This window comes from Tursiops truncatus, chromosome 19, assembly GCF_011762595.2.
Source record: "Tursiops truncatus isolate mTurTru1 chromosome 19, mTurTru1.mat.Y, whole genome shotgun sequence".
Lineage (NCBI taxonomy): Eukaryota > Metazoa > Chordata > Mammalia > Artiodactyla > Delphinidae > Tursiops > Tursiops truncatus.
The window spans coordinates 4,082,273-4,097,697 of NC_047052.1; the positions used below are offsets into that span (position 1 = coordinate 4,082,273).

Below are 15,425 nucleotides of genomic sequence, written 5' to 3' on the forward strand. Positions count from 1 at the left end.
AGAAGGTACTGGATGAATTTTCTAAAAGATATTGAACAATGTTCGTAATGGGCATTAAAACTCCTACAAGCACTTCTGAACAAAGAGCTGAACTCAGCGTTTTGTCTGTCATTCAACCAGTGTTTACTGAAGACCTACTATGCACAGGCATCAAGCTGGGTGTCAGGGACACAGGGTTAACCAGACCGATGGGATTCTCGCCTTCAGGGAGCTTATACAGTCTGGGGGGTGGGAGATCAACAGCTAACTATGTGTGAGAAATACAGTAATTTCAGACAGTGGTGGGTGCTGGGAGGAAAACAGCACAGGGTGACAGGATCAGATTAGACCGGGGAGGTGGGCTACTGGAGACCCAACAGCAGGAGGACGCTTCCTCGGGCAGGTGGCATTTGTATGTCGGTCTGAACGACGTGCGGGCCCAGCCATGGGAGGTATAGGAGCTGGGAGGGTCTGGGGTTGGATACCGACAGGTGCAAAGGCCCTGAGGCGAGATCTTGGTATCCAGGAACAGAGAGAAGGCTAGTGACAGGCACTGCTGTGACGAGGAGGGTGATGCACCAGGAGAGTGGAGAAGCGGGTGGGGTGGTGGTAGGTGTGGACTGCCCGTAAGGGGTAAGGGGCGAGGATTTTATTCTCAGCCCTAGGGGGCAGGGTACCAACAGGAGAGAGGCACACTGTGCATCCCAGAAAGAAGTCGATTTGGTAGCTGTGGCTACTCTGATAAAAGGAAGTTACCTAAGAAAAGTGTGGGGAAAGCACATGGGCTTGTGCAAAGATGTTCTTTGCTGTGTTGTTTACAAGAGCAAAAGAGAAAAAGGAAACAACCCAGATGCCAGTCAGCTGGGTAAAGAAATGATGGTCTGGCCACACAATGGAATAGCGTGGAACCACAGGAATGACGACGTGGCTACGTCAGGCATTGGAAATGTCGTAAAGACACTCACAACCTGTTGCCGATTGAAAAATAAAATGAACTGAACGATGCAGAGAGTCTGATCCCTTTTTTTTGTAGAAACAAAAACAAAACAAACACATAAGAAATAAGCTGTTAGTGTGTAAACAGGAAAAATCTGGAAGGGAACATACCAGAATGTTTACAGTGGGTGTTTCTGGCTATGGGGTTTTCCATGATAGTAATTTCTTTCCTCTCTTTTTTTTTAAATTTAAAAAAATGTTTTGGCCACACTGCGCGGCACGCGGGATCTTAGTTCTCCAACTGGGGATCGAACCCATGCCCCCTGCAGTGGAAGCGCAGAGTCTTAACCACTGGACCGCCAGGGAAGTCCCATGATAGTAATTTCTTAATATTATTTTCGCTATTTCTTGAAGTTTCTCTAATCTTATTATGAAAAGTAGGGGGGAAAAAAGGAAGGAAGGAAGGGAGAAGGAGAGAAAGGAAAAGAAAGAAAGAGAGAGAAAGGAAGAGAGAGGGCGGGAGAGAGGAATGGAGGAAGGAAGGGCGGGATGGATGGAAGGGAGGGAAAACCAGCACAAAAATCCCCTCGCAGAACTGGGAGAGAACCTCAGCTGGACTGAGAAGCTTCTGGGGCATCCCCTTGGGCTGACTTAGTGCCCAAGGGTCGCTGACCTATTGGATGAGCTGGGATGGGTGCTCTGGGAAAGGTCGAGTGTCTGCAGCCTCGGGCGGTGTCACCAGCCCAGCTCCGGTGAGTGATTCCAGGCTCCTGACGGCCACTCACCCTGCCCTCGGCTCCAGTGTTCAGCTCTTTGTGCCAGCGGCTGTACCCAGCACACACACCACCATACCCCAGACGCTGCCTCCATCCTTTAAGTAATCTTACCCCGTCCGTGCCTCACAGCCCCGCACGAGATCTCTAGGGTTCCTCCCACTTACAGAGAGGGAACCAAGGCTCTGAGAGGGGATGTGATTTGCCCCCAATTCCAACACCAGTTCCAGGTACAGCTGGGAGGTGGATGCAGGTCTGTCGATGCTCTGGGACCCTTTCCTAACCCTTATCCTAAATGGGTGGGCTGTGGCCACGCCATCCCTGAGGACCACACTGGCCAAGCCCGCATGGCAGTGGGGGGACTCAGAGGCTGGGAGCCCCTCGCAGGCGGGAGGTCGCAGGTCCTGCAGGAGCCGCAAGCATAAGGCTGCGTCCTGGAGGCTCACTCCTGCCGGTGAAAATTACTCAGGCAGGAATTGATCGGCGTGCGGCAGCGCACAACACAGACTGGATTAAAGAGAGAGGACAGCCAGCCATCTGTCCTGGGAGGGACGGAGGGGTTGTCCACCAGTTGGCCGCTGACCCCATGGAGTCACGGAACCCAGCGATAAAAGGATGGCGGAGTATTGCTCTTCTGGCTTTTAAATGTGCAATATCTTGTTTATTATTAATATCACTTATATGTATACACGTACGTCTTTGTATTTATATACGTGTGTGTGTTATACATATATATACAATTTTTCTTTTGAAGATTCTAACCCTACTCTCCCACAGTCGCACCCTCTACTGATCTTCCAGGAAAATTCAAGAGTCAGACACAGTTTCAGATCTTATCTGTCGGACCTTGGGGTGGTCGATCTATTTCTCTGAGTCTCAGTTCCCACATAGGTAAACAGGGTCCATAAAAGTACCCCCTCCTCAGGGACCCTGTAGGAAGTGAATGAGCTTATCCAGGGAAAGCATCTGAGTCAGCGCTTCGCAGTTAGCAGGCACTCAAAGCCATGGGCCGTGGATACCGTCACCCTGCTAGGTTTAAGCCTCATTCTCCCATCAGGAGAATGGTGGGTACATGCACGGCGATGAACAAGTTATCCACACAAAAGCCCAATCCCCAACGAATCAGCAAACCTCTTCATCTTATTTCATGAACTATGAAATATTTTTTTGGGAAAAAAATTTCAGAGCAGGGTGTATACACAATCTCCATTTTCATTTTTACGTGTGTTGCCCGGGGGGAAAAAAGGCCTGGAAGAGCTGTAAGTAAGCAGTTAACAGAGGTTAATGGGGTGCCTGCGGGAACTCTTTTTTTCTAATCCCTAGACATATTATTTAAATAATAAGTATGTATTTCCTTTCTAATAAATATTTTTAGGGTTACAAACAAGTATATCTTAGGACTGTAAGGCTCACCCCAACCCCTTCTGGGAAGGGCCTGTGCCCCAAGGTCAATGACTTGTCTGCAGTGAGGAGTCACGTGTGCTGGTTATAAGCATGGGTGCTGGAGCAGGCGTCCTGGGTTCAAGTCCTGGCCCTGCTGCTTGCTGGCTGAGTGACCTTGGGCAAGTTGCTTTACCTCTCTGTGCCTCCCTTTCCTTACTGATAAACTGTCGTCCCTGCCTCATGGGGCTGTTGGGAGGACGAGATGAGCTAATGTGTGTACAGATCTTAAGAGCGCTGGGAAGCGGGAACAGGCAGGGAGGGAGACGGCAGAGGAAACCAGTTCAGCCTTGGTCCAGCTGGCCTGGGGGAGAGTGCTAAGCTCATTCGATCTGGAAATAACGGCTCAATGGTTTCTGCTTCCCAGAGTTTCTGGACATGTCGAGAGATTTTCAGACGTCCAACGCTTGAGACTCCCAGAGCTCACAGTGGCTACTGAGTGCTTGAAATGCAGCTCGCCCAAACTGAGACGTGCTCTGTATGCAAAATACCCGGTATGTCTCCCAGCTCTTATGAATAAAGGAGAGTGCAAGTTTCTCATCAATACTTCTATTCATACGTATTGAAGATAATATTTTTGATACACTGGATTAAATGAAATATACTCTAAATTCTCCCATCTGTTTCTTTTTACTGTGATTACTAGAAACTTCAAAATCCCATATGTGGCTCGCGGTATGCGTCTGGGACATGCCGCAGTAAACAGAGGCCCCTGAGGATGAAGATTTTTGTCTCTTCCGTCCCTGCCATGGCTCCAGCCCCGAGGACAGTGTCCAGCACACAGGAGCTGCCCCATAAATGCTAGTTCAGTGAGTCTACTATTTGGATAAAGGTCCATCCACATACATACCATCAACCTCTATAAAGAGGTTATATCTGTTGAAACCAAGTAACCAAGGATGTTATCTGTCATTGTGTGGTATATTTCCCAATCTCATTGTAAAATCTGTCTTAAAAAATGGTCCTGGGGGCTTCCCTGGTGGCGCAGTGGTTCAGAGTCCGCCTGCCGATGCAGGGGACACGGGTTCGTGCCCCGGCCTGGGAGGATCCCACATGCCGCGGAGCGGCTGGGCCCGTAAGCCATGGCCGCTGAGCCTGAGCGTCCGGAGCCTGTGCTCCGCAATGGGAGAGGCCACAGCAGTGAGAGCCCCGCGTACCGAAAAAAAAAAAAAAAAAAGTGGTCCTGGTCTCAGAAAAAATCCTGAACTGATATCCATCCAGATGTCCAGCTTCTTTCCGAGAACATCTGGACAAACCCTGGTCCCAACATCTGAAGCTCCTCCACACCCCTCTTCCTTCCCTTCCTTCATGGGCACGTGCGGGAGAGAGAAAGTGCCCGTCCTCTTACATTATCCCAGTTCTGCATGGTCATCTTTCAAAACTTTCAGGAAATCCTCTTCTAAAAACAGACAATTGCTAAACCAAAGCCACTCTGAAGCAGAAACAACTTTTGGCCCGTGTCCTGAGAATTCTGTAGAGGAGGTTTTGTTTGTTTGATGGATTGAAGGATTCCCTAAATTTAGAATGCAGCTTGCTGTGAACGGGTTGCTATATGTCCAGTGTCCACATCTCCCTTGGGACTGCTGTGACCACTCCACGGTCCCAGCAGACACTGGGGACAGAGCCACCCTCCGGTCCCAGGCTGGGTTCCCAGAGCTCCTAATGGGAACAGGCTCTGGGGAAATTTCTCAGCCCTCGTCTCTACGCAGAGGGCCACCGAGGTCCCATCTAAACAAGGGGAGGATGGGGCATGGCCCTGCCTGGGGCTTCCAGATATCTCTGAAGGAGCCACGTCACCAGGGAGGCATCTCCAGATAGTAAGGTGGGGCCCCGCTTGGTGTACTCGGCTCCCTGGTACCTCCCTCCACAGCCATGATGCCTGTGCCCTGCTACAGATGATGTTGTTATTTCTGCATGGTCTGTGCCGCAACTAGATGATAAGCCCCACCAGGGCAGAGGTCCCAGTGCCTGGGACATCGTAAGGGCTCACCACGCATATGCCACCTGATGGGTGAGTGCAGGTGGAAAGGATGGATGCCAGGGCGAAAAAACAATTCCTGTAGGATGCTTTTGTCCTTGTCCAGAAGATAATCCATGCGGGCTATTTCCTACAACCGAGTTACCTGCCCCTACATGACAAGAACCATAGCGTCTTGAGGTTTGCAACAGGCCTTAGAGGTTATGTCATAGCAACGAGGCCAGCGGATCCATCAGACACTTACTCAGAGCCACTGGGTGAGTGCTTTGCCCACACTGTCTCATTTAATCCACACAGTAGCCACTGACAGAGGGGGAACCGAGGCGTGGGGAGACTGCCTGCCCAAGGACACCCAGCTGGTGAGCAGTGCGGCGGGGTCGCAAACGCCATCAGACCCTGCGTGCCCTCCTGGCCTGGCCTCTTCCCTCTGTACGTGCAGGGCGGACTCTATCATGCTGGTGCCCACGGATCCCAGCACCGGTCCAGGCCACCCTGAATACGTAGGAAATCAATGACTCTGCATCACAAACTATCAGAATCATGGGCGGTGCCGACTGTGTGCCAGGGACGTGGTCACCCTGGCGTCACCCTCACAGTAGCGGCTCTCACCCTCCAGTGGGCATCAGGACCCCCAGAGGGCAGGTCCACGCAGCCTGCCCAGCCCGTTCCCCGAGGGTGTGTCCGAGGTGGGCCGGAGAACGTGCTTTTCTAGCAAAGCCCCCGTTGATCTCGATGCTGCTGGCATGGGAGCCACTTGGAGACCCACTGTTTTACCACCACCCCAGGGGGCAGGAGCTATCATTTTCCCCTCTAAAGCTTGGGAAACTCACCCAGACATCACCACAGATTTCAGCACGCAGGACCTACTCAGGGGAAAGGGTTCGAGAAGGAAGGGAAGCAGAATCTCCACTCGCTAAAACTCTTCTGAATATTGTTGGGGCATCAACCACCCCGGGGCCTGGAAAAGGCTGCCTGGAAGAAGATACCGCCGGCCTTCCGCATCCGCGGGCTCTGCATCCGTGCACCCACGATTCAACCATCCGCGGCTGAGGAGTCCGTGGATGTAGACGGCCTCCTGTACCCTGACACTGTAGGTAAGGACCTGAGCATCCGCAGATTGGGGTATCTTTGGGGGATCCTGGAACCAAGGCCCCGCGGATACCAAAGGGCCACTGTACTTATAATGACGGCGCAATTTGGGCGGGTCCTTTGGGCAGAGAGAACTACAGGTGGCGGGGGAGTTAACAGTGGGGAAGAAGATACTTTGGGGGAGCCCCTCTCAGTCCCTAACCCTCCCCAGACACCCACCTGTGTCTCAGCCCTGGGATGGGGGTGGCGGCTGCTGGGGTCTTTTCTCTCTAAGGTGGGGAGAGAAAACAAAGCCCAGCCTACCAGCTTCTCACCAAGACGGTTTCTCCTAAAGGGGCACAAAGAGCTCAAGAGATTGGGGTCCTGGCATTTCTTTCCAGCCTGGCCAGGAAATTCCACCTAATCAGCTGCTTCATTTCCCTCCCATTAAATCAATGGAATTTCCCTTCATTACGCTTTTCCCAAACAGAGGTTGCAAACTTTGCAGGAGAAAATGCAGAAGCTCTTAACTCTAGCTCAGAACCCTGGGATTCTGCGTCACTTGATTCTGCAGGGTCTTCCCATACGTGGGAAGCACCATCCTGGGGCCCAAAGCGCCCCAGGGGGCTGGGAGGGTGGGGACAGCCCAGAAGTTCCCTGGAGCCGTGAAAGCCCAGGCTTCAAGGGACCCGACATAGTTTGTATTCTTGACTTTACATTCCTTTTCTAAAGCGCTCCCTCAAACATAAAATCCTCAGCATTCCCCTCTGCTATGGGCTGAATCGTGCCCCCAAGTTTATCTGTTGAAGTCCTAGTCTCCGGTACCCTCAGAATATGACTGTACTTGGGAGACAGGGACTTCAAAGAGGTGATTAAATTAAAATGCGGTCATTAGCGTGGGCCCCAATCCAACGTGACTGGTGTCCTGGCAAGAAGAGCTAGGCGGGCTACTTCCCTGGTGGTGCAGTGGTTAAGAATCCGCCTGCTGATGCAGGGGACACGGGTTCGGGCCCTGGTCCGGGAAGATCCCACATGCCGCGGAGCAACTAAGCCCGTGCGCCACAACTAATGAGCCTGCGCTCTAGAGCCCGCGTGCCACAACTACTAAGCCCGCGTGCCACAACTACTGAAGCCCGCGCGCCTAGAGCCCGTGCTCCGCAACAAGAGAAGCCACCGCAGTGAGAAGCCCGTGCGCCGCAAGGAAGAGTAACCCTCGCTCACCGCAACTAGAGAAAGCCCGTGCAGCAGCGAACACCCAACGCAGCCATGAATAAATAAATAAATAAATAAATTAATTAATTAAAAAAAAAAAGCAGAGCTAGGCAACATTTCCACCAAGCCTCCCAACAGCCCCCTAAAGTGGAGACTATGGTTATACCCATGTCACAGGCGAGGAAACGGAGGCTCCGGCGCCCTGCTCAAGGTCACAAAGCTGGTAAGAAGCAGGGCCTAGGTCTGCCGCACTGCAGACTCGGCTCTTATTTATGTAACGAGATGCAACTACATTCTGATGCAGCTATACATAACCATTGTGTGACTACAATTTGATCCCACTGTTTTGTTGGGGACGTGGGCAGGGGGACGCACACACACATATAGAAAAAGGACCCTCTTTGGGACACACACCAAAAATCTCAGCAACTCTCCCAGGTGACAGGTAACAGATGGTTGTTTTCCTTTGGGCTTATCTGACGCCTCTAAATCGTCTACAAAACATGTGCTGGTCACAGAGAAAAGTTCTTATTGTGAAAAAAGAAAAAGGAAGAGAAAAGAGAAGGACAGGCTTGTCCTGGGCGTTCTGATATTTTAAAGGGCACTGTCTTTGGCCCTCCTCCAACGCCCCTCACTGGCCTTGGGTGTCGAGAGTCCGAGGACGCAGCCGCCCTACCTTTCAGACTGAACTCCGTTCCTGAGAGAGCCCACGTAGATCTTCTTTTTATCCACGGGCATCACGTCCACGTAACCCCCGCTCTTGTTTCTGATGACTCCTGCGTGCACGGCGGTCTTACAGATGCTTGAAGTCTGAAAGCCCAGGAAGAGCTGTGATCAGTGTCAAGGGCAGGTGCTCGGGTGAAGAAGCCCTGCTGGGGTCAACCGTTACTTGGCCTCCTGGCTGGTGGCCAAGGAACCCCTAGGAAGTAACCGCGGCCTAGGAAGTAACCACGGCTACCTTAATTCCTCAGTGGTCTCTCCAGGGAGACCTGGCCTCATCCGTCCACTCATTCATTTGTTCATTTTATCAACAAATATTTTCTGAGCACCTACTACGTGCCGGGCACTGTACTGGATATAGGAGGATTCAGCAGGGAACAAAATAAAGACTGTGCCTTCATGGAGTCAAGGGAGACGGACAAACAAGGGACTCAGGCTATGAAGAAAACAAAACCGGATCACGAGATAAAATGACTGGTGGAGGGAGCTCCTTTAGAACGGCTAACAAGGGAAGACTGCTCTTGACGTGACAATTGAGCTCAGATCAGAGTGACAACACGGGAACCAGCCACAGCCATGGGAGTATCTCTGGCCAGAGCGTCCCAGGCAGAGGGAGCAGCTCGTGCAAAGGCCCTGGGGTGGGAATGAACCTGTCATGTCCAAAGCACAGAAGGAGGGACAGGGTGGCTGGAATACAGTGAGTCCAGCAGAATGTGGCAGCAGAGGGGGAGAGGTGAGAAGGGGCCAGTCACGTGGGTGTGTGAGGGCCACAGGGTGGGGTCTGGGTTCATTCCAGGTGCCAAATGAGCCACTGGGTTTCAAGCAAGGGTAGGATGTGTTGTTTTCTAAAGTCATCAAATCATCTAATTCCTGGGTAACAAAATTGTCGAGTTAAACTTTCATTAGGGGCTTAACTTATCCAATAGAAAAATGGCCCTCAGATTGGACTGTCTGAGAGTAACTAATCAACATTTCCCAAAGTTGGGGAAATTCATTCAGGGGTGCGCTGGCTGGTGCCCGCTAAAGATGCAGCCTCCTGGGCCTCCCCCTGACCTACTGACTCAGAACCTCCTCAGGTGAGGGCCAGGTGATCCTGACACACACTCAAGGTTAAGAACCAGGTAGGTAGCACCCTCCTGCCTCTTCCGCGGTCATTGCACCTGGCCTGTGCTGGAAGCTAACACTGGCCCTGGCAGTGACTCCCCACCCTCACTGCAGCTCAGAGCCACCTGCAGCATCTTTATGTGAAGACGATGCCCAAGTCCCCGCCCTTCCCATCCCTCCCACCCCCAGATTCAATTGCTCTGGGGTGAAGCCCAAGACTGAGTATTTTATTTTATTTTTATTTATTTATTTTTTTTGACTGAGTATTTTAAACACTTGCTGGGTGATTGTCAAGTGCAGCCGGGGCTGCAGACATGAGCGGAGCTAGTCCATCTGTGGGGTGAACAGCCTCCTTCATGGTAAGTGGAGCTATCGCCGACTCTGAGCTTATTAAATACCAGCCTGGGCTGCCTTTTGTTTGTCATCTCATTTAATCTTCCAATGACATGGGTGACTACTGTCATTCCCACTTTACAGGCCAGAAAGCACAGGGTCAGCGAGATTAGATGACGTTGCCAACGCCCTGCAGACAGTTCAGGGTTTGGGAGTGATTCCAAATGAGGTCTGGTGGACGGCAAAGTCTGTGCTTCTATGGTCGGCAGAATAAAGGCCCCCAAAATGCCCATCCTCGTCCCTGGAACCTGTGGATGTGTGACCTGACATGGCACAAGGACTTCACATGCAATGGGAGAGGATCCTGGATTGCCTGGGTGGGCCCAGTGGAATCTCAGGGGTCCTTACAAGAGGGAGGTGGGAGGGTCAGAGGCAGAGAGAAGCAGCATGAGAAAGACCCAACAGCCTTTCAGACTGTCAGCTCCTGCCACGTCCCTTCCAAATCCAGGTCATTCCAGACAAGTTACTGGTTTTGCAGAAGAAGGAAAAAATGCTCACGGCAGAAGGCCCCGCCCTGCCTGCTCCCTGGGAAGTTAATACTGCTGTAAAAAGGTGGAGAGGCTCAGAGTTGAAAGGCACCCTCACGCTAAAGACGGGAGAACTGGATTTCTCGGTTTCCACCACTAATCGACTTGAGTAACTGAAGGCCAGTTTTTCTAACCCCGCACAAACATGTCTTGTCTTCAGTAAATAAATTAAATGGATGAGGGCAGGGTTCCTCAGCCTGAAGTGGGCTCTGGGGTGGGGGTGGGGCAGCCTGTGCGGCCCTGCGGCTACGGGCACAACCTGTGGACCTACAGGGTCAGCAAGAACTTTCGAGGTTTTAGCCCTGAGCCCAGGAAACCCCGCATCTCAGGCAAACTGGGATGGTTGGTCAACCCCGTCGGCACAAGGAAGCCTTTTTATCCCCCTGGAGGAAGGATCCACAGCTTTTCAGTTCTCAGAAGGGTGTGTGCCCCCAGAAGATTAAGAAGCAATAGATCTGCTGCCATCTAAAAGAGAGGCAGGGAGACCTTGGAAATGAAATGATCACTGTAGAATCCTTCGAAGTTCGCTGTGAGCGGGGCTGAGCTGTGGAAGCGAGCGTGGGTGGGGCTTCTCACCGGCAGGCAGAGCTGGGATTTTTTTCTGTCTCCCTCAGTATTGCTCACCCTCTGAGTTACCAGCCCCAGGGCCTGCCTGGGGAGGCACATCCTCTGATGGTAGCTGCCAGGAGGTGGGCGCTTTGGTGTTGCGGCCTCTGTGACAGTCCTTTGCCCCGTCCCCGGAGGATTTCTGGGCACCAGAGGCACAGAAGTTTCCCACGATAACATCCAGCCGTGGGAATGGAAACCACACACGCACAGCCTGAACCTTCCTGCACGGGCCCAGCGATCACTGCACGCATCTTCCACCGCTGATGCTGGACAAACCCTTTCCTCCCCTTGCCCCCTACCTCTTCCCACCCCTCTCCTCTCCCTGCTTCTTCCCCAGAGGTACAAGTTATCTGCTTTCTCTCCTCAGGACCCAAGGCAACACCAATATCTGAATATTTATTAACAACCACTATCAACAAAGATCTGGTCTCAGCAACACTGTCCCCACCACTTGTTGGCTGTGTGGTCTTGGATGACCTATTTTAACCCCCGGAGCCTCTATTTTCTTAGTATAAAGTGAGGATCAGGGGCTTCCCTGGTGGCGCAGTGGTTAAGAATCCGCCTGCCAGTGCAGGGGACATGGGTTCGAGCCCTGGTCCGGGAAGATCCCACATGCCGCGGAGCAACTAAGCCCGCGCGCCTAGAGCCCGTGCTCCGCCATAAGGGAAGCCACTGCAGTGAGAAGCCCGCGCGCCGCAACGAAGAGTAGCCCCCGCTCGCCACAACTAGAGAAAAAGCCCGCGTGCAGCAACGAAGACCCAACGCAGCCAAAAATAAAATTAATTAATTAATAAAGTGAGGATCATATTGGTAACCCTTTTGAGCATTTACCAGGGTGGGCCCAGTTCTAGGTGTTTCACATGATTGATATGGTAATCTCCCAATAACCTGCGAGGTAGGTATTTATTATTATTATTATTATTATTATCATTATTCCCTCTTAACAGGGGTTAAATGACTTGCCCCAATCACTGCGCTAGCAAACAGCAGAGCTGCGACTGCTACCCAGACCAGCAAGCCGCGTTACTACTCTACAGGGGTCAGTAAGAACCTAAGAGGGCCTATCGAGACGATTAAGTAAGACCAAGGGTTAAATGCAGGCTTGCACACAGTAAGTGCTCGATAGATGTTCGTTAATAAGACAAATATCACCATGATCATCACTCTCACCATTACCATTATCGAAAATTCTCAAGGGACTGTCCTCTCTAACCCAGTGGTCCTCAACGTGTAGTCCCAGACCAGCAACATCCGTGTCACCTGGAACTCGTTGGAAATGCAGATGCTCCGGCTCTGCCTCAGACCCCGTGAGCCGGAAACACGTGGGGTGGGACCCGGAACCGTTCGAACAGCCCTCTGGGGGATTCTGATGTATGCACGAGTGTGAGAATTTATCCAGCCACCGAGGGAGATAGGACAGATAAGAAAACTCAGGTTCAGAGCAGGGAAGAAGGCTGGTCCACCATCCCACGACTGGTAAGTGTCACAGCTGGGGTTTCAGTCTGCATCTTCCGACCCAGACTTCATTCGTAGGCTATACCCTGCTGCTTCTCCCGCCTGCAGCTCACCACAAAGCACGGGCTCTGCCAGCCAATGCAGTCCGGGGGAGCAGGCAGGGACTGCAGGCACTGTTAGGCCCTTCGAAGGTCTGGAGACAACGCTCCCAAAATAAATCTCTCCGCGCAACAGACATTTTCCAAAAGGCATCATCATTTCCCAGAATACAGAGTGACCTAGAAACCAAGGCCAGAAAAGAACCTCTGATATGGACATAGCTTTCTCTTTCTCCCTTTCTTGCTTCCTTCTTTTATTCTCGGAAGAGCTGTTTAAGCACTGACTACTGGAGTATTTTTGCTGATTTATTGTTTCAACAAACATGAATAGAACAATTATTGGGTGCCAAGCCCTGTCATGAGCACAGCGCTTCCAAAAGCTCAAAACCCTAGTGAAGAAGAGACAACTGTATACAGGATTTCACCAACTGTATACAGGATTTCACCAACAGGCCTGTTCACACCTGTGCATTTGTGAGTGTGGGTGCGTTCAAACAAGGCAGAACAGGGTAGGGAAAGAACAGACCCTAAGGCAAGATACACCCTCATTTGCATCTCGCCTTTGCCATGTACTAGCTGTGTGATTTGGGGCAGGTTATTCTGAGCCTCACTTTCCTTGTCTGTAAGATGGGGATAACAATACCTAGAGATGGTGTTTTTTAAGAGCCTAAAATACAGTAAAAAGTAGCCTTGTAATATTACTAAATTTTCATCAAGTTCTTGTATTTCTAAATATTTTTTCTTTTTCTTCTTTTTTTCTTTATACGTTTAGCTGCTGCACTGTTTGGAGCATACAGATTTGATTTTCATATCTTCATGAATTGTACCTTTCGTGCCACTGCATAACGAACTGTCTTGTCCCATTCAGTATGTTTAACTTTCAATTCCACTTCCTCCGACAGCAATATTGCCACTCCTGCTTTATCTATGTGTTTCTTTGTATTTGGCTGGAATCGTTTTGCTCATCCCTTTACACTTCAAGCACTTGAAAATCGAAGACGCTGTCTTTCAGTAGCAGATTTGGGTTCAAACATTTACTATAACAACGGATATACATTATTTTACTCCTTCATTAAACTTTTAGAACTCAATTTTGAATTAGCAGCTTTCAAGGAGAAAAAAAAGACTCATTTAATCGGGAAAGAAAAAAAGATGGGGGTGGGGGGCAGGTAGCCACGAAGGTTGCTTTGACTTGGCAGAACTCAATGACCTCCCATTTACAGGACTCCAGCATAAATGAAGGCAGATGGGGGCGAAGGGGATGGTCGTGGGTGAGGGAGAACGGTAAAAATGAAGGCTGAGTAAAAATGTCAGCTGGGGATGAGCGATGCTGATCTCATCATGGACTTTTAAACCTAGAAGATTTCCTGCACTAGAAAATCCCAGCTCTGGCTCATTCTACGGAGAGATAAACAACTTGGCAAGAAGATCAAATAGTCTGTTGAGCAGAACTGTGACCACAGTCACATCTTCTGGATCACCATGTCCCTAAAGCCTGGACCACCGGAGGGAGCAGACTACTTTTTGAAGGCCTCACTTCAGAAAAATCAGCCTAGGCAAACTAAATTATTATATATGGGACGGATCGACAACCAGGTCCCACGGTGTAGCACAGGGAACTATATTCAATATCCTGTGAGAAACCATAATGGAAAAGAATAGGAAACTATATATGCGTAACTGAGTCACTCTGCTATACGGGAGAAATTCACATAACACTGTAAATCAACTATACTTCAATAAAATTTTTAAAAAAGGAAAAGAAAAATCAGGCTAAAGCTTCCTTGCTACAGTTAGGAGGGAAAAATGGAAGAACAGACTCCAATATAATAAGAGTGGTTATTAACAAGTAGTAAATTGGAGGTAGCTTGTATTTTCTTCCATGTGCTTTTAGCTCCGTGTGTACACAGCCACAAAGAAATGCAGTGAGTACAGTGGATGAACAGCTTATAAATGCAGCAGGAGAGCCAGAAGGGTGATTAGATATCTGGGGGAATGAAGTGTGTGATGCATGGGAGCCTTCATATGAAAAAAGCACGTCAGTAGAGAAGCAGAATTCAGTTCACCAAACTCTGAAGCCCTCTGTGTAAGAGGAGGTACACCTGTGTCCGTATTCATGAGCACACATTGGTGGAAGTTCAAATATTTCTGTAAATGGAGAAGCTAGGGCAATGGTAGCAAAAATGAGTGATCTAAAATTAGCTAGAGGCACAGGAATGGGATCTCAAGTTTCTGGTGTCCAGACCTTGGAATGTGGTTTCTGTGGGGTGGCAGTTGAAAAGGCCAAAATACTCACGTCTGCATAGATGTTGGTTCCAAGCACGGGAGCCCAGTAGGATGGCTCATCTTTGCAGTGCGCCGGACAATGTACTCTGGAAAACAAGCAGCATTTAGGTGATGGTTAGAATCAGCAGAAAACAAAATTTCTTGAGAAAAGCAGCTGGCCCTCTTTATTTGAACATCAAGATTTAAGCACTTGGGTGAAAGGCAACTACCACATGGTTTACTCTTTAAGAAAAAGATATGCCTCTCCTACCCTAGCAGTGATAAAGATATTCTTCCTTAAAAGTGCATATAGAATTTTAAAACCCCGTATGGGGAGGCATAAATTGGGAGACTGGGATTGACATATATACACTGCTATATATAAAATAGATAACTAATAAGGATCTACTGTATAGCACAGGGAACTCTACTCAATACTCTGTGATGGCCTAGATGGAATAGAATCTAAAAAAGAGTGGAGATAGATGTATGTATAACTGATTCACTTAGCTGTACACCTGAAACTAACACAACACTGTAAATCAACTATACTCCAATAAAATTTTTTTAATAAATAAATAAAATTTTTAAAAGCTGTAACTAAAATGAAAGGAATGAAAGGTTTTTGTCTCATTTGCTGATTGATCAGTTGATTAAAGTTGCTGGTTTACTCAGTGTACCTTAGTAATGCATGCTTTCTGTTTCCTTTTTCTGACCAGTCACTTATTAATAAAATGGAATATCTTTATGGGAAAAAAAACTCCATACAACAAGACATGTACAAACAGCAAGGTGAAAGGAAATAAAAATCTAAGAGAGGCGAGTATGGGATTGTAAGGGGTTGTGCCTCCCATTCTTGGATGTTGGC

General features: G+C 49.6%; 1 protein-coding gene across 3 annotated transcripts in view; it reads right to left on the minus strand.

The window, feature by feature from the left end:
• CRISPLD2 (cysteine rich secretory protein LCCL domain containing 2) overlaps window positions 1–15,425 on the minus strand; it is a 96,305-nt gene that overhangs the window by 34,601 nt on the left and 46,279 nt on the right. For 2 of the 3 annotated variants that reach the window (XR_004523387.2, XM_033845286.2), the window contains exons 13-14: window positions 14,589–14,664; window positions 8,063–8,196 (exon numbers count right to left, since the gene is read on the minus strand). Coding sequence is in view for 2 of the 3 variants with exons in the window: in XM_033845286.2 (XP_033701177.1) it covers window positions 8,063–8,196; window positions 14,589–14,664 (210 nt within the window). In the remaining variant the exon portion in view is untranslated. Of the gene's footprint in view, window positions 1–8,062; window positions 8,197–11,055; window positions 13,330–14,588; window positions 14,665–15,425 lie in introns of those variants that run through there. The other variant, XM_073796401.1, reaches the window with a different exon arrangement.